The sequence below is a fragment of the Gorilla gorilla genome, chromosome 1 (genome assembly GCF_029281585.2).
Source record: "Gorilla gorilla gorilla isolate KB3781 chromosome 1, NHGRI_mGorGor1-v2.1_pri, whole genome shotgun sequence".
NCBI classification, from domain to species: domain Eukaryota; kingdom Metazoa; phylum Chordata; class Mammalia; order Primates; family Hominidae; genus Gorilla; species Gorilla gorilla.
In genome coordinates, this window is record NC_073224.2 from 175,911,408 (window position 1) to 175,930,841 (window position 19,434).

The following is a 19,434-nucleotide window of genomic DNA, read 5'->3' on the forward strand; positions in this document are numbered from 1 at the left end:
AGTGACCACTTAATGGGTACAGGAGTAATTTTTGGAGTAATCAAAATGTTCTACAACCAGACAGTGGTAAGGATCATACTACACTGTGAATGTACTAAGTGCCACTGAACTGTGCACTTTAAAATGGCTAAAATTGTATATTTTATGTCATGTATAGTTTACCACAATAATAATAATAAAAAGAAAGGGAGATTTCCCAGGAAAGCCAGGTACCCACTCCTACTTGGAGACTGGGCCAGGAGTTGTGGCCTCCCTGGCTCCTCTGCAGCGCTGGCTGCCTTCTCCCATTGTCATGAACTTCTGCAGGGATCTGCCTGCTAGAGTGGTGGGCTGTTTCAAAATTAACCCTAATCTGAAAGAATAACATTTTACTTTGCAACTTCGTGGTGTTTCTTTTTGCAATTTACCCTTTCTCTTTAATCACGATGATCACCCAAACAATCACACACATGAACACGTGTACACACACACACACACATTTAACCCAAGAGGAAATGTAGTCTGCTGAATGCTGCTTTGAAATCCTATCAGACTGCTGCTCCTGTTTTCTGAATTTCTATTTTTAGCCCTAAACAGAAAATTGATTCAAACATGTACTATTGTGGAGAAGTTACGAGTTCTGTAGTGTTTGAGGCAAGGAAAGTCTCTCTGAAACAAAAAAGTAATGGAAAAAAGAGACGGGAAGAAGATATGCCACAAATTTCATAATGGATCACAAAAAAGTTTGTTGTGCAAAAAGAATTTTAAAGATAATAAAGTGGACAATAATAAAGAGACCCTTTTCAGCAAATACACAGTGATTTTGATTTTTTTTAAAGATCCCCCCCACCAGTTAAAAAAATTGATGAAATTGGTCACCTGAAATTAGAATTAAATAAATGTCCTACAAAAAAAAGTCTACACAATTTTAACAGAATCTGTGCTTGCAACTTTGTACAGCTATAAAACCACTTTCAAATACAGAGATGGTAAAAGAAATAATTATTTTAGCTATTATTTAGCTTATAGAATATAAAAATAAAATCAATTGATTAAAATTTTGAAAAATTGCAGAAACTTTTCTTCAGTTTTTGATGAGGCACGAGATACAAGAGAAACTTGAAAATATATATTTTGGGTATGTTTACTTTAAAGGACTTCCAAATTCACAAAGAAATGTCAATTTGCAGCCTGTAAAATGGAACTTGTGGAGTACTTTATAATCTCTTACATCTGTCAAAGAATTTCAGTTAGGTATGAAAAAAAAATTTCTATCACAATGGATGGTACTCTAGCCATTAGGTCAAAAAACTAGACTTAGTGGAATTGTAAAACAATACTGATGGTTCCCTTATTGCTTTGTTGTACTTTGTGATACAAACTGAAAATATATGTGCTCAGTTTTCTGAGACAGACTTTATAAATTAAGGTATCATGGATACAGTCGTTAAAATCATTTCATATATTATGTGCAAATAGAATCATTGACAGTTTGCAGAGATGTTGAAAAAAATCAAAGGCAATGGATTTAATGATCTTATATTCTTTGCCAGTGCTTGCTGATTGACTGTAGAATAGTTTTACAAAGATTTACTGCACTGCTAACTCCACCTCAAGACTTTCTTGAAATGGAAGGATGGTTGCCAAATAATAATCAAAGTAAAAAAAAATGGCAATATGATTTACATTTTTGCACTGATACTATGTTGCATATGAACAAACTTAATATGCAGCTCCAGGAAAAGGAAAAGCTTATTGTAACCTAGCTAGACAGATATAAGAATGTATGTTGGAACTGAGGCTTTTCACAATACAAATAAACAATCATGATGTTTTTAGACATTTAACACGGATCAATATGCTGAAGATTTTAATTGTAATTGACAGCATTTTGTAAATTGCCTGCATAAACTGCAAGAAGAATTTAAATGTTTTGTTGACATTGATAAATTCAGTGTTGCTTTTCAATTTATGCAATATCCCTTTGAATTTGATATAAATAATACTGAGTTGATACAAGATATAGTGAATCACTTTGGGAGGCCAAGGTGGGCGAGTCACGAGGTCAGGAGATCGAGAACATCCTGGCTAACACAGTGAAACCCCGTCTCTACTAAAAATACAAAAAATTACCCGGGCACGGTGGCAGGCGCCTGTAGTCCCAGCTACTCAGGAGGCTGAGGCAGGAGAATGGTGTGAACCCGGGAGGCGGAGCTTGCAGTGAGCCGAGGTCACGCCACTGCACTCTAGCCTCGGTGACAGAGTGAGACTCCGTCTCAAAAAAAAAAAAAGAATTTATTTAACTTGGATAGAAATAGTTTGAAAAATGATACATTGTGGTTCAAAGTCAATTCAATTATTCTAAAAATGATGAACGAATTTTGTCAACGTGGATGCAAAAATGAAAGAAAAATAATGTTTTGGTATTTGATTCAGTTACTAGAAAATTGAGTATATTTGAAATAACTTGGGAATGTGAACCTATGTTTTTAATTATTCATTTTATAAAATATAAGTACAGATCAAGTATGGCTTTTTTTTTTTTTTTGAGACGGAGGCTCGCTCTGTCGCCCAGGCTGGAGTGCTGGGATTACAGGTGTGAGCCACCGCGACAAGCCTCCTTTTTATTTTATTTTATTTTTTTGTGAGACAGGGTCTCCCTCTGTTGCCCAGGCTGGAGTACAGTAGTGCAATTTTGACTCACTGGAACCTCTGCCTCCTGGGCTCATGATCCTCCCACGTCAGCCTCCCAAATAGCTGGGACTACAGGCATGTGCCACCATGCCAGGCTAATTTTTGTATTTTTATTAGAGACTAGGTTTCGCCACATTGCCCAGGCTGGTCTCCAACTCCTGGGCTCAAGTGATCCACCCACCTCAGTCTCCCAAAGTGCTGGGATAACAGGCGTGAGCCACTGCGCCTGGCCTCAAGTATTTCCAATGAAAATTTAGCATCTGAATTAAGATGTCCTGTAAATATAAACTACAGGTACACACTGGATTTTGAAGACTTAGAAAAAAAATATGAGATACTCCATTATAATAATTATTATACAATGTACATGTATATCAAAAGATTACATTGTATACCTGAATTATATATAATTGTTACTTGTCAATTATATCTGAATAAAGCTGGGTAATAATTTTATATTGATTTCACGTTGAAATAATATTTTGGATATGTTGGGTTAAATAAAATATATATTAAAATTAATTGTATGTTTCTTTTAACTTTTTAAAATGTATCTTAAGGCTAGTCCAAGTGCCATCGTGTTTACAACTGATTGATCACAAGCAATTGCAAATTTCTTTGTTCCTTCTCCACTCTCACTGCTTCATTTGACTAGCCTTAAAAAAATGTGGCTTAAAAGTGAGTTTAGGCTGGGCGTGGTGGCTCTCGCCTTTAATCCCAGCACTTTGGGAGGCCGAGGTAGGTGGATCACGAGGTCAGATCGAGACCATCCTGGCTAACACGGTGAAACCCCGTCTCTACTAAAAATACAAAAAATTAGTCAGGCATGGTGGTGGGCACCTGTAGTCCCAGCTACTTGGGAGGCTGAGGCAGGAGAATGGCGTGAACTTGGGAGGTGGAGCTTGCAGTGAGCCAAGATGGCGCCACTGCACTCCAGCCAGGGCGACAGAGGGAGACTCCGTCTCAAAAAAAAAAAGTGAGTTTAAAATTACATATGTGCCCTGTATTATGTTTCTAGTGGACACAGTAAGAGATAAGAGACACAGATAAGTATCACAGCACTCATCATGTTATATTTTAACGGCCTTGAGAGAAAGTTGGGGTTTCATGTAAGCACATAGGACAGCTACCCAGCAGTCTTAGAATAATGAGTAGAAGACAAGGACATCAGAAGCTGGCCACAAAAATACCAGGCCATCCACTGAAGTAATAGACATTTGTAATGACTGAACCATGATAACTTTTCTATTATCTATGGAACACGTCCCATCCCAGTGGCAAGTATTTATACCTGGATGACTTTACCATTGTTCAAGTTCTAGGAGTGGGTTCCTGACTTACATACTAAGCAAGGCTAAGAGGGTTGAAAAGCACAGGGTGATCCCAGCTGGCCTGAACTGACCCCAGACTAATCTTCAGAACCACTAACTATCAGCAATCACTATGAAATGTATTTACTAAAGATAAATGATGCTCTGAAACTATGAGTCTTCAAGTTGTTTGGGGTAGGATGTATCAGTCAGTTAGCATTATTTAGTAATAATAACTGGATGGTATGATTTGCACCTGGTTTCAGTGGAGTCTTGGGGCTTCAATCACTGAAGTGTATGTCACACAGCTGGAATGTGCCCATGTGATCAGCTCACTATAAGTGACCTCCACTACTGGACTTCTTGGAACTGAGGTTCTGCACATGTATGCCAGTAAACCTTCAAGACCTGGAGATAGAGTGCCCTGTGCAACCCAGTTTTAGGAGGATAAAGAAGCCTGTATCTGATATCTCTGGGACCCCTGCATTACCTATCTGTCTTCTGCTGTTGCTGTACTGTTTCCCTTGTCTGTAATAAAACTACCCCATGAGGATAAACCATTTGAGTGTTGTGAGTCCTTTCAGCAATCAAACACTTAAGGTGACTAAATTTGTAATTCAGGTAAGAGTTCATCAACTGATCATCTCCCCACAATAAGGAAAGCTGGTATAGCAGACTGGCCAAAGTCTGAGCTCTGGAGTCCACCTGCATGGGCTCAAATCAAAGCTTCATCCTTTGCTGAGTCTCCTTGAGTGAGTAAATGGGGAACTAATAGTCTATTAGTTTTTGTGCAAAGTTTTATAAAAAGGCCTGGCACAGAGTAGCACTTAGTAAGTGTTTGCCACGGTTAGCAAATTCTGTCTTTGGAGGCCCAAGAAGCAAATATCTAGAAGTTTACTGTCTCTGTTTTCAGCCTTCAAAAGTTCATAAATATTGAGGTCTAGATCAGAGCACCCCTCTACACAATTAAAAAGTACTTGTTATGATAAAGGGCAAGGGTATGATGATTTATCAATTTTTTATTTTGCTAGATAGAAAACAAAAATACCAGGGTATCTAGTCAAAGCTATTAGATGGCTGTAAGATCAAAGGAGAAAAGAAAAAATATTCTGAAAATTACAGACAGTACTATAAATATAAGAGGTCTGCTTATTCTTGTTCCTTTTTAGTTTCTCTCGGGGAGTTTTACTCCCTTCAAAGCTTTGTCCACCAACTTAGCCAAATGTACCACCATGTCTGACCCCTCAGCCTTGACCTTTGCTCCAGGCCTCAGTTCCACAATCCAAACTGTCCACTGAATGTTCTACCTGAAGGTTGGGCAGGAATTGCAGCTTTGAATGCTTTGTCTTCTCCCCCGCCTGTTTCTTCAAGGCTGTCTGCAGACTCGGCTTTCTAGTGGCATGGAAATCAATCTGGGTATGAGTGCTGTTGCTGCACCTATTTGTCTTCAGATCTGTTCCTTGCCCGTTTCCTGCTTGGGTCAGCATCTGCAAGGCAGATGACCTCTGCAGGCTGTGATTCTCAGGCTCCCTGTGTCATATAGTTTCTTGCAGCATTCCCCTAATGGGAGAAACTGGCTGGCATTTGAAAGTGTGAAGGAAGACAGCAGCCAAGTTGTTTCTCCCATTTCTTTTTGCTTTGGGTGATAACCCCAGCAGTGGAAGCATCTTCTCATGACTCCAGCGCCCACAGAACAGACATGCCACCATTCCAGCCTCCAAAGATGACCCCAAACCTAGGCTCTGGTAATATTACCCCTTCTATTTTTCCCTCCAACCTAAGTGTAGCTGGGGCTTCTGTCTGTTGCTGATGCTGCATCACAATTTCTTGTTTGTTTTTTTGGCAAACTTCATCACCTGTGTAACCAATTCCCTACGTTAAATTCTCTGTGTTAAATAGTCCAGAATTTGTTCCGCTTTCCTGATTGGATCCTGATGATGCTGTAGGCATGTTGCCATCCAGGCACAGTTTCTGCTGCTGCAACTCCTTTGGTGTCTACAATATGGTGCTGGGGCAGAGAGAGAGAGAGAGAGGTAGAGCTGGGCTAATGCAAGTTCCTTTCAGGTGAGAAGGGGGATGGGAGAGGGTCCTATCTGGTTGCATGGACATGACATCACTTGGGGTGATTTGATAAAATATCATGACTGGGTACCACTCTGAGAGATTCTGATTTAAGTTATCTAGGGTGTAGCCCAGGTACAGGTAATTTATAAAGCTCCCTGGGTGAGTCTAAGGTGGAGATGGAGTTGAGAAGCACTGCCCTAGATAATGAGACCCCAGCTGTTGTTGCTTCTGGAGCATGTGTGACTGTGTGAATGAGTGTGTTTGTGTGTGTATGGGAGAGAGAGAGACAGAGAAAGAGACAGAGAGAGGACAGCAGCAGATGATTTTTAATTTTTAAAAATAATTTTTTAAAAAAGGGGAGAGCAATTAGATAAAATTGTCAACACTGACACTGAAAAAAGCCAGAGGCTTAACAAAGAAGGAAGAAACCTGCACATTCCACTGAAGAAGCTGGAGGGGATTAGAATATGCCATCCCACATTATGATTCACTGGCATATTCACTATTTTGGGCTGAAGGCAACTGAGAAACAAAAGATTCAGGAAGGGCTATCTTCCCCCTTTCGATCAAAAGTCAGGGCATACATTTCCTGTGAGAAAGATCTCCTCCCTAAACCACGAAGAAGAAAACATTCATACCACAGAAGATAATGAGTTGACGATGAGAGGAATCTGTACAAACAAACCTTGCTAACATAACACTTTTTTTCCATTTGTTTCCTCCATGCATTTTCTAGTCACTTTCCCACAATTTACCACCCTATCCCAAACCTCTTTTTCCTTTGCCTTATCATGTCTCCACAATTTATCATTCTTGGTTACAATAGTATATGAGCCCCTGGGTCTAACCATATCTTTGGGGTTTCACTTCTTTCTAAGAAATCCCCTGTGTCATGTAAAAATATTAACATCAAATAAAATGTGTATGTTTTTTCTTTTGTTAATCTGTCTTTTCAAAGTTCATTTCATAGGCTCCAGCCACAGAACCTAAGAGGGTAGGGGAGTGTCTTTCCTACCCTACAAAGTCGAAGGCTAATTACATACAATATTTATGTGAAGAACTGATCATTATGCTTAGCCACCCTTTAACATCATCAAGATTATTCATAACATTTCATTAGCTATGTTTGTTGTGAGGTTCAGTTGTTTCCCTCAAAAAGCTCTATGAGTGTACAAGATGTGATGAATCAATAATGGACCTGCATTCACAAGTCACACATGCAAAGCCAGAAATCTTGTTTTCTTATCAGCCTTCTGGGCCTACCAGTCAGGCAAAAAGGTCAGTGCTTTACAAATACCCACATGGGCCGGGCACAGTGGCTCATGCCTGTAATCCCAGCACTTTGGGAGGTCGAGGTGGGCAGATTACGAGGTCAGGAGTTCGAGACCATCCTGGCTAACACGGTGAAACCCCATCTCTACTAAAATTACAAAAAATTAGCTGGGCATGGTGGCGGGCGCCTGTAGTCCCAGCTACTCGGGAGGCTGAGGCAGGAGAATGGCATGAACCCGGGAGGTGGAGCTTGCAGTGAGCCAAGATTGTGGCACTGCACTACAGCCTGGGCAACAGAGCAAGACTCCATCTAAAACAACAACAACAACAACAACAAAAACAACAAAAAACGCCCACATGAAGACATTAAGAGGCTGAATCCACCACTGCACTGCCTCCTGCTACAATCCTTTCATTCAATTTAAAACACAGGCAGTCACCCAACATAGCAGGAGCCTAGTGAAGAAATATGGCAAGAAAATTCTGTTCTATTTAACAGGAGGCGAGTAGAGTCTGCTACTGACCAGCAAAAGGAGCAGTAACTTCCTCTGCACCCAGGAGGGCACAATACCACAGCCACTTCAGAATTTGAGGGAGAGTTTCCAGGTGAGAGTTCCCTGTAAAAATCTTTCACACTGTTTGAAAGTAACTAGATAAGATCTTGTTTAGAATGCACAGGATAGAAGCGCCTGACAGATAAAAGAGGGTGATTAACACCTCAGGGTACAGAAAGAGAATCTAGGAGCAAGTTGCATGAAATTCACAGCAATGAAAAGATCTTACTATAACAGAGGAAATGTTGAGTTTCAGTTAGTCATCAAATGTAGATAGAAAAAAATCATAAAAGACATTAAGCCCAAGTGCTTCACTTTGCAAATAAAGAAACTTGGGACCGAGAGAAAGTAAGCAATTTGCTCAGGGTCACTGGCTAGTGAACTAGCGAATTACATAGAAAGAACTAGCATCTGGCCAGGCACCTCTTCTCTAAACCCCTGCTTCTCTAAGTGTGTGAACCAGCAGCACCAGCACCCCCTGGGAAAGTGTAAGAAATGCAGTCCCAGGCCCACTCCCAGACCTGCTCTTTTAGAATTTGCATTTTAACAACAACCCCAGGTGATCTATATGCACATTACAACTTGAGAAGCACTGCTTTAAACTACACTTTGATTTCTCTGGGGTTTTTGGTTCACCTACAGCTAGGGTTGGAATAGTCATTTTCTCCATTCCTTGAGCACCACTTGTTCTGGAACCTATTGTAGAAGCTGACATTAAAACTTATAAATATAGGAAGGGAAAGTGTAAATGATGTAGAATGAGGACTTTTGACTGGTTTTGTTCCCGACACCCATTTCTGTGACTTAAAAACAGCTAATCAAAAGACCTGGAACACAGAAAAAAACTTGGTAAAAATGTGTTGAACAAATAAAAAGCCTTGTAATATGTGAAGAAAAGCTTTCAGGACACAGACTTCCAACATTCAATTTAACACACATTTGTTAAGCATCTACTATGTGCTAGCTGCTGTGCTAAGTGGGAGATACATTCATTACTAACAGACTGAGAAACAGATAGACTGAGAAACTCACAGCCTGGTGAACAAGCTCTCAGAAAGTGTACTCCTAGAAGGCAAGGGTGTATCTTCGCCCTTCTCCCTTTAAATGTACCCTGCACACAAAGATACCCCTTGCCAATATTCACAAGCACTGTTTTAATTGGAAACTTTCCAGGCTTTATTCATACAGTGGGGATTGTTGAGTGATGGGGGTGGATTGGGACATAAGAGCTTGGCTTCTCAACCTTCTGTACATTTTACTCACTCCCCCACTAGATTAGAAATCCTTCTTATCTAATCTCTCCACACATTCCCTCCATCTGCTCCTTCTCTGCAGAGTGCTGAGTCTAGGATGGTTTGATGAAGAGATGGAGGTTAGCTGCTTTACTGGAGCAATGGCCCTCTGTGTGCTGGCCCAGCTGCCAAGTGACTTCCTGGTCTCCTCTCTACAAGATGCCTCACCCCTGAACTGCTTGAGTAGCCGTGTTGAAAGTTATCCTTGAGTTTATCTTGGGTTGGATATTACATTATCACTTCTTGAGTTGGGCTAGCACCCAGCTACACTTCTTCACTATGGCTAACACTTGGAAATGGATAAAAGAGGAAAATAGTTCATCAAAAGCTGGTCACTTTGTTCTCTGCAGAAAGGAGACTTCAGCCAAAGGCCAATGAGAGAAAAGGAAATAAAGGCTTCAAGGTCTCTGGCTGGGGTTCACAGCTGGAAATATTATCCAACAGAAGAACTCTGGCTGGAAAGAAGGAACAGCCTCTTTGCTCAGATAGCATTGATGATGATAATGTTAGTAATATTATCAAGCTCCTAATATGCATCAGGTACAGTGCTAGCTACTATATATGCATCATCTTATTATGTCATTTAATCTTCTCAACAACGCTATGAGATAGATTTTTTTTTTTTACCATGCCCTTTTTATAGACTGATTCTGCAGGAGACCACAGAAGATAAAAGAAAAGAAAGAAAGAAAGAAAACTTAAATTCATTCAATGCTAATTATACACCAAGTCCCATGTTAGGATTTCTCATATGTCATAAGATAGGTGAGGGAGTGGATATATAGGAAAAAAAACTAACGCTTGTTAAGAATGGAATTTTATGGCATTTTAATTTGCCCTGTTCTCATTTTCCTCTCTCAAGTTCTGTGGTAACCGTGAAAACTAGCACCCCAGCAGTCACTAGAGGAGGCAGGATGAATTTGGACCTCCTCAGTTAACCTAGTGATCAGTTAATGACTGGACAGAGGTTTCCTTAAACCTCTTGGCAAAGGGTAGGAGACTTACTGGTTTAAGGAAATTTCCATCCAATCATTAAGTAGTTACTAGGCTAACTGAGTAGAGACATCTCTTTTTTTTTTTTTTTTTAAGATGGAGTCTCGCTGTGTCACCCAGGCTGGAGTTCAGTGGCGTGATCTCAGTTCACTGCAACCTCCGGCTCCCAGGTTCAAGATATTCTCCTGCCTCAGCCTCCTGAGTAGCTGGGATTACAGGCCCATGCCACCATGCCTGGCTAATTTTTGTATTTTTAGTAGAGACAGGGTTTCACCATGTTGGTCAGGCTGGCCTCGAACTCCTGACCTCATGATCCACCTGCCCCAGCTTCCCAAAGTGCTGGGATTATAGCCATGAGCCACCGCACCTGGCTGAGACTTCTCTCTTTAAAGGGAGTACATGACAGAAAATACAGACTATACAGAATTAATTCAGGAAATTCACCAAACAAACGCCAAAAACAACACACAGCAACATCAGAGGAGAGGCAATCTGATTTCCACAGTTGTCACAATACTCTATTTCAATATCCAGTTTTCAACGAAAGTTAGTTCTTTGCCAACAAAGTTGGCAAATCTTTAGTTAGACTAGCTAATCTGACCAAGGGAAAAAAAAGAAGACACAAATTATTAAAATTAGGAATAAAAAAGGGACTATCATTACTGATGTTACAGAAATTAAAAGAATGATAAAGGAATAAAATAACTTAGATAATCTCAATGAAATGGAAAAATTTCTAGAAAGACATAAACTACCAAAACTGACTCAAGAAGAAACAGAAAATTTAAATAGACCTATAACAAGTAAGAAAGTTGAATTAGTAATTTTAAAACTTCCCATGATGAAAAATTCAGGCCCAGATTACTTTTCTGGTGATTATACCAAACATTTAAATAAAAATCCTTTACAAACTCTTCTTAAAAAATGGAAGAAAAAGGAATACTTTCCAATATATTCTGAGGCCAGTATTACCCTTATATCAGAACTAGACAAAGCTATCACAAGAAATGCAAAGCACAGACCAATATATTTTATAAACATGGACTCAAAATCCTCAACAAAATACCAGCAAGCTGAATCCAGCAAAAGATAAGAAGAAATTATATACCATGGCCAAGTAGGAATTATTCTAATACAAGCTTGGTTTAACATGCAAAAATCAGTTAATGTGATATATCACATTAATATAATATAGGACAAAAAAAAAACCCCACCACAATCATCTAAATGGACACACAAAGAGCATTTGAGAAAATCCAATAGCTTTTCATAGTAAAAAACACAGAAGAAAATAGGAATAATAGGGAATTTTCTCAATCTAATAAATGGCATCTATGGAAAAACGCAGCTAACATCATATTCAACGGTGAAAGACTGAAATCTTTTCACTTAAGATAAGGTAAAAAAAAAAGTGGATGTCCACTCTCACCACTTCTATTCAACATTGTACTGAGGGTTCTAGCCAGGGCAATAAAGCAAGAAAAATAAGTAAATGGCATCCAAATTGAAAAGAAAAAAGCAAAACAATCTCTTTTTGCAGATGACACAAGCTTGTAGATAGAAAATCCTAAAGAATTCACAAAAAAATTGCTAGAGCTAAGAAGCAAGTTAGCAAGGGTATAGGATATAAGATCAATATACAAAAATTAATTGAATCTCTATGTAGTAGCAATGAATAATCTGAGATGATATTAAGAAAAAAATTCCATTTCCAATAGCATGAAAGATAATTAAATACTTAAGAATAAATTTAAGAAAAGAGAACAAGACTTGCACACCAATATCTACAAAACATCATTTAGAGAAGTTAAATAAATGGAAAGACATCCCATGTTCATGGATTAGATGACTTAATACTGTTGAGACAGCAGTACTCCCCAAATTAATCTACAGATTTAATACCATCCTTATCAATATTCCAGCTGACTTTTTGGCATAAATTAATAAACTGACCCTAAAATTCATATGGAAATGCAAAGCACTCAGAATAACAACAACAACAAAAGTCTTGAAAAAGAACAATATAGAAAGAGGTGATGACTAGTTTTACATATCAACTGGCAAGGTACAGTCCCGAGTTATTCAAACACTAGTCTAGGTGTTGCTGTGAAAGTACTTTATAAATTTTATTAACATCTACAATCAACTGACTGGTTGTAGGAGGTCATCCTCAATAGTTTGGGTGGGCCTGATCCAATCAGATGAAAGGCCTTAAGAGGTATCTCTGAGGAAGAAGAAATTCTACCTGTGGACTATGGCATGAGCAACTGCCCAAAAGTTCCCAGCCTGTGCTTCCTGGCTCCCTGCCCTAAGGATTTTAGCAAATTCTTTGTAATATATCTCTTTATATATGTATACATACACAATTTTACTGGTTTTGTTTCTCCAGTGGAATACTAATACAGAGTACTCATATTTCCTGATTTCAAAACTTACTACAAACCTATAGTAATCAAGACTATGTAGAACTGAATAGGGATAGACACATAGACACATGATTAATTGGTTTTAACAGAGTGCCAAGACAATTCAATGGGTAAAGAATGGTCTTTTCATCAAATGATATTGGAACAACAGGATACCCACATGCAAAAGAATGAGCTTGGACTCCCACCTCACACACTGTATACAAAAATTAATTCAAGATGGACCAAAAACCTAAATGTAAGAGCTAAAACTGTAAATAAAAACTTTTAGGAAAAAAACAGAGGAGTAAATCTTTGTATGCTTGCATCAGGCGATGGTTTTCAAAATCACAACCAACCAAAGAATGGGTAATAAATTGGATGTCATCAAAATGAAAAACTTTTGTGTTTCAAAGAACACTATCAAGAAAATGAAAAGACAATCCATAGAATGAAAATATTTGCAAATCATATATCTAATAAGGGTATATACCCAAAATAAGTAACTCTTACACCTCAAGAATAAAAAGACAATTAATTCAATTTAAAAAATGGGTAAAAAGTTTGAACAAACATTTCCCCAAAGAAAACATAAATGGCCAATATGCACATGAAAAGATGCTCAATATCATGAGTCATTAGGAAAATGCAAATCAAAACCACAATGAGATACCATTTCACACTTACGAGGATGGCTATAATAATGGTTTTCTTTTTTTTTTTTGGAGATAGAGTCTTGCTCTGTTGGCCAGGCTGGACTGCAATGGCATGATCTCAGCTCATTGCAACCTCTGCCTCCTGGGTTCAAGTGATTCTCCTGCCTCAGCCTCTTGAGTAGCTGGGATTACAGATGCTCGCCACCACACCTGGCTAATTTTTTGTATTTTTAGTAGATATGGGGTTTCACCATGTTGGCCAGGCTGGTCTCAAACTCCAGATCTCAGGTGATCCACCCGCCTTGGCCTCCCAAAGTGCTGGAATTACAGGCATGAACCACTGCGCCCGGCTGGCTATAATAAATTTTAAATAAATAAATAAATAAATAATTTTTAAATAAGGAAAATAAGTGTTGGAGAGCATGTGGAGAAATTGGAACCCATATACTATCCTTCTGCAAATACAAAATGCTGCAGCCTCTTTGGAAAACAGTTTTGCAGTTCCTCAAAAAGTTAAACACAGAATTACCATATAACCCAGGAATTCTACTTCTAGGTATATACCCAAGAGAATTGAAAACACATACCCCACAATGCACATGAATGGTCATGGCAGCATTATTCAGAATAAGCAAAAAGTAGAAGCAACCCACATGTCCATCAACAGAAAAATGGATAAACAAAATGTGGTATAGCCATGCATGGACTGTTATTCAGCCATAAAAAGGATGAAGCACCGATGCATGCTATAATTTATATGAACCTCAACATCCTTATGCTAAGTGAAAGAAGGCAGACACAAAAGGACAAATATTGTCGGATTCTACTTATATGAAATGTCTAGAATAGGCAAATTCATAGGGATAGGAAGTAAATTAGAAGCTACTATAGCTGGGAGAAGTTTCTTTTTGAGATGATGAAAATGTTCTAAAATAAGATAGTAGTGAGAGTTGCAAAATTTTGTGAATATAGTAAAAAGACTGAGTTGCACACTTTAAAACAGTGAATTTTATGGTTAACTGTTATCTTAATAAAACTGTTATTAAAAAAAGAGAGAAAGGTCCTGGCCCTGGGCCTACATACAAAAAATACACAGGGAATATATGTAATGAGAGTAAAGAGTACACCTGGAACCCTTCGCCTCTTGGGATCTGGCAATGAGTGCTCGCACAATGTAGCCAAAACCTTAGACATCTATTGTTGTGACCAGCACTGTTCTGGCCCAGGGAACATTTCTCTACATGTCTTGCCCTCTGTCCTTGGAATAGAAGGTGACCACAACTGCATACTGTCAAAGTTTTGTGTATTGTGACACTGCCAATGGAGGAGATGGACTCTTCTTAGAGCCTAGGAGAAACTACAGTGGCAGAGCCACTTCAGCAGGAGAAAAGATAAATTAACCAACGTGTCAAATTCTTCTCTCAGTTTGAATGCAAAATATTCTTCCACAACAAACTATCATTCCCAATATTACCAAACATCTATTTTCATTATATTCCAACCAGCGCTTCTGAAAGCTCTCATACATTAGAATAATATTTGCAAGAGTTTTGCATGGCTGAGAAAAACTTTGCAATATCAAGTTTTATGGGTTGAACCATGTCCTCCCAAATATGTTATCTTGAAGTCCTAATTTCCAGGTACCTTGGAATGTAATCTTATTTGGAAATAGGTCTTTACAGAGGTAATCAAGTTAAAATGAGGTCATCACGGCGGATCCCAATACAGTATGACTGGTGTCCTTTTATAAAAAGGGGAAATTAAGGGCTACACATATAGGAAGACTATCATGAACACCAAGGCAGAGGTTGGGGAGATGCATCTATAAGCCAATGAATGCGGAAAAATTCTGACACACTTCTGGAAAGGAGAAATCTTTCCTCATAGCCATAAGAAAGAACCAACCCCATGAACACATTGATCTCATACTTCTCGCCTCCAGAACTATGAGATACTAAATTTCTATTGTTTTTGCCATGCAGTTTGTGATACTTTCCAGCAGCCCAAGAAAATTAACACATTAAACAAGTCATATTATTCTTAAATTTGTACAAACCTAGGATAATGTATGAAGTATGATACTGATTTATATGATTAAATTATAATATTTTGTAATATATTCTACAGTAATGATTATTTGTCATATATGATTCCATTTCTGTGTTTGAACATGGCATGTATAATTCTTAGTTCATTTCCAAATTTAAGTATCACTTTAGGAATTTTATTGATAACTATAGCTGCCACTGGCTCCAGGGAGTGAAGTTTCTCCAAATTAAAATTAGTTTTACAGTGTAAGAATTACAGCCAGGCATGTTGGCTGGCACCTGTAGTCCCAGCTACTCGGGAGGCTGAGGTGGGAGGATCGCTTGAATGCAGAGGTAGGGGTTGCAGTGAGCCAAGGTCATGCCACTGAACTCTAGCCTGGATGACAGAGCCAGACCCTGTCAAAAAAAAAAGCAAGAATGACAAGGACTTAAGAAATTTGTTCAGGCCAGGTGCAGTACTTCATGCCTGCAATCCCAGCACTTTGGGAGGCCAAGGTAGGTGGGTTGCTTGAGGTCAGGAGTTCGAGACCAGCCCGGCCAACATGGAGAAACCCCATCTCTGTAAAACATACAAAAATTTGCCAGGCACGGTAGTGCGTGCCTGTGGTCCCAGGTACTCAGAAGGCTGAGGTGAGAGGATGGCTTGAGCCCAGTAGGCAGAGGTTGCAGTGACCCAAGATCATACACACTGCACTCCAGCCTGGGTGATAGAGCCAGACCTTGTTTCAAAAAAAAAAAAAAAAGAAGAAAAAAGAAAAAGAAAAACAAATTTGTCTAATTTAGCGATGTTATCAATAGAATATACACTGTAAAAATCTTGCATAAAACAACTTAGGTAGTCATTTTCCCGAAAGGAAGGCAAACAAATTTTTATGGAACTAATATATAACAATCTACAAATTATATATAATATCTTTGGCCCATGAACAAAACATCCAGACATGCATAACAATGATTAAAATAGCCATTTTTCATAGTTCCTGGCTCTTAATCATTTAAAACACACCACAACTTTCTATGTATTTTAAATTTTTAACGTTAAAAAGGTATATTTGACACTGTGGGAGGATAGAACATATTTTATTCAACAATGTTGCTAGCTTGATTTATAACTTTTAAATATTTAGACATATGGTATGTGAACCTCCAGTTGTACTCATGCCCCAGGTCCTATAAGTGTTAGGGGTAGCCAGGACCCAGCAATGACAGAAGAAATGAAGCCTAAATATATGAACGGAAACCAAACGAAAATATCAAGCTTGTTCCTACTGTAAACTAAAATATCATTCTGAAAGCTTCATGTGGAAACCTGATGCAGTCCCTCAGAGGAAGTGACAAGTGCCTTTCTGGGCCATAGTCCCAAGGGTCCCTACAAGCCCTTCCCAGGCAGGAGTTGTGTAGCCCTGTTGCCTCAGTGGACCTCAGCTCTCACCAGGTTTCATATGCCTAATATATTTCACAGTCCTTATGTTCTGAATGTTAGAGTTGGGTCATAGATGCTCCTTTTATTTCTTTTGCAGTAACTCTGTGCCACTTTCAAATAAACAGAGCAATTTATAACTGTATTTCATTCCTCTTTTGGAAATAGTAGTGTACAATTTGACATACAACCTTTAGAGGGACCTCAATGTTGTGATATTCCCCATGGCTATCATTTTGTTATCTTCTGCCTGTCCCCTTGGAGAGAGGGTTGGCTGCCTATTGAGGGCTACTCCGAGGCTAGGCATGGGAACCAGCATTCTTTCTGAGAGTTAGTCTCAGGAAGTGAAGAACTCCTAGAGACAGGGGAAGTGGTGGCAATTAAGAGAAGAGATAAAGAGCAGGATGCATCACTGGGAAAGAAAAAAAAAAGGTACCAAAATGCCAACTAGGAATGCCAAAAACAGAATGGAGATGTAACTGCAAAAGGCCCCATGGGATTTCCAATTTGAATTGTATTTTATTGTAACTCCCTGCAAGCAAACATGGTAACTATACATTTCATGCTATTACCGACTAATGTAATAGATAATCTGACAGCTAATATAAAACACAGATGCGTGATATCAAAGGATACTTTTTAGCTGTGGTTGAGCATCTTTAAGGAACTTCAATACCCTCTCCATAGATATCGGTTCACAACAGGGGTATAAAATCTTTGTATAAAATTAAAAACCACGAGAGACCTAGACTGGGTTCATCAGAAAGACAGCAGTGAAGAATGAAAACTTCAAGAAGAACATAGAAGGATATAATCATAATTTTGATAATAAAAAGAACTCTAATGCAAATACAACAGGCTGAAAGTCAACAACACAGTACTTAATAGTAAAGGCAGATTAGTGAACCACATTAATCAGCCTGGGATATAGATTATCAGCCACATTTGAAACACAGATTAACAGGAACAAATAAGGTACCAGGGTGGGAGACATTTTTACAAGTAACAAAAGTTTTCATCTTTGTTTAACTAAGACTTCAAAAGGATTCCACATATAACCAATGGTGAGACCATTGAAAAAAAAAAAAGCAGATTAGCATCAAGAAATGCAAGGCAGAGTGACCAAATTTCTGACCTGTTTTAAGATCAATCAGCATTTTCTACCTGGGCAAGTAGAATGCAATTAGCACTTGAGTGATTTTAAAGACTCTTTTACAGTTGCCTTTAACTGGCTGATGAAATAGCAGAACTGTGTGGCTGAAGGCCAATGTTTATTTTTACCCATTACCTATTTCATTAATGGGATTGTGGGCCACTGGGCCTCCAGGCACACACAAATGTATTAAAATACCCCACACTGTAATTACACAGAGGGGATTGGAGCAAATTAAGGGGCTGTTATATTTGCCATAGGTGTAGTCTAGATCAGACATTTTGATGCTCTTGTGGCAGAGCCACAAAAATTTTATTTCAAAAGTCTACAGAGTATTGAGGATTTTTTTTGTAGAGTAAGAGTTCTAATAAGTGGGTCCTTCCCCCAAAATAAAAATATAGATAAAGAAAAATGCCCCAAGTAGATACTCTTAAAGTGAAAGATGAGAATCCTTTAGCCAGAACAAAGGGCAAACACATCAACAATAGCATCAGTGAAAGAAATTTGACCTTTAGACTCCATTAACGAGGGACTCAAAATGAATATCAAACTTCCATGCAACTCTCAGTCCAAGCTTGGGACTTTCTTTCCCAGTGTAAGTTAGAACTTCAGCTTTTTTATTTTATTTTATTTTATTTTATTTTTATTTTTATTTTTGAGACAGAGTCTCGCTCTGTCGCCCAGGCTGGAGTGCAGTGGCGCCATCTCAGCTCACTGCAAGCTCCGACTCCCGGGTTCACGCCATTCTCCTGCCTCAGCCTCCCGAGTAGCTGGGACTACAGGCGCCCGCCACCACGCACGGCTAATTTTTTGTATTTTTAGTAGAGACGGGTTTCACCGTGTTAGCCAGGATGGTCTCAATCTCCTGACCTCGTGATCCACCCACCTCGGCCTCCCAAAGTGCTGGGATTACAGGCATGAGCCACCACGCCCAGCCAAAATTTCTGCTTTTGAGTTCTTTAAAGGGAATAAAAAATAAAGTGATTACCTAATTGTTGCCCTGATCAATAATGAATTCATCAAAAAGGCTTGCAGAAACATAGACCCTGAGAGTAAAGGTTCCTATGCCAGCAGTATATCATTTTTTGTTTGATTTTACCAATTCAATCCATTGTTGCCACTAAATGTTAGATTCCTTCTAAAACAGTAAATGGAAGATTTTTGCTTTGATCATTCAGAATCAACATTACTACACTTGAGAATTCTGCCAATGGTGGTCTCCTGTGAATCTTTAGAGCACAGAACAAGCAAAATGGAATGAGGGCAGGGCAAAATGGAATGACATCTGGAAGCCAGTATTTTGGCTTAAGAAGAGGACAACATTGCCTTTGCCCTGGAAAACCACGGAGAAACACTTAGAAATGACAAGAAAGGAGATAAAAGTACTTACGAGTATCCTGGACTTGCAGTGGGAGGGGGGCCTGAAGAAATGAAAGAAAAACAAAAGAAACAGTTAGTCTAGGTTATTGGAGGGTGAGTATGGATACAGTCAAATCATTACAAATTAAAGTTCTCAACCACCCAGAGGTAGTATTTATTTTTCTGGAATTTATTGTTTTGCTCTATTCCCCCAACCATCTCTATGAAAAAAAAA

General features: G+C 38.8%; 1 protein-coding gene across 3 annotated transcripts in view; it reads right to left on the reverse strand.

Annotated features, from left to right (window-relative positions):
* ROR1 (receptor tyrosine kinase like orphan receptor 1) overlaps positions 1 to 19,434 on the reverse strand; it is a 406,019-nt gene that overhangs the window by 112,395 nt on the left and 274,190 nt on the right. For all 3 annotated transcript variants that reach the window (XM_031002544.3, XM_063698055.1, XM_055364815.2), the window contains one exon: positions 19,231 to 19,261. In XM_031002544.3, the coding sequence (XP_030858404.1) occupies positions 19,231 to 19,261 (31 nt within the window). The remainder of the gene's footprint in view (positions 1 to 19,230; positions 19,262 to 19,434) is intronic.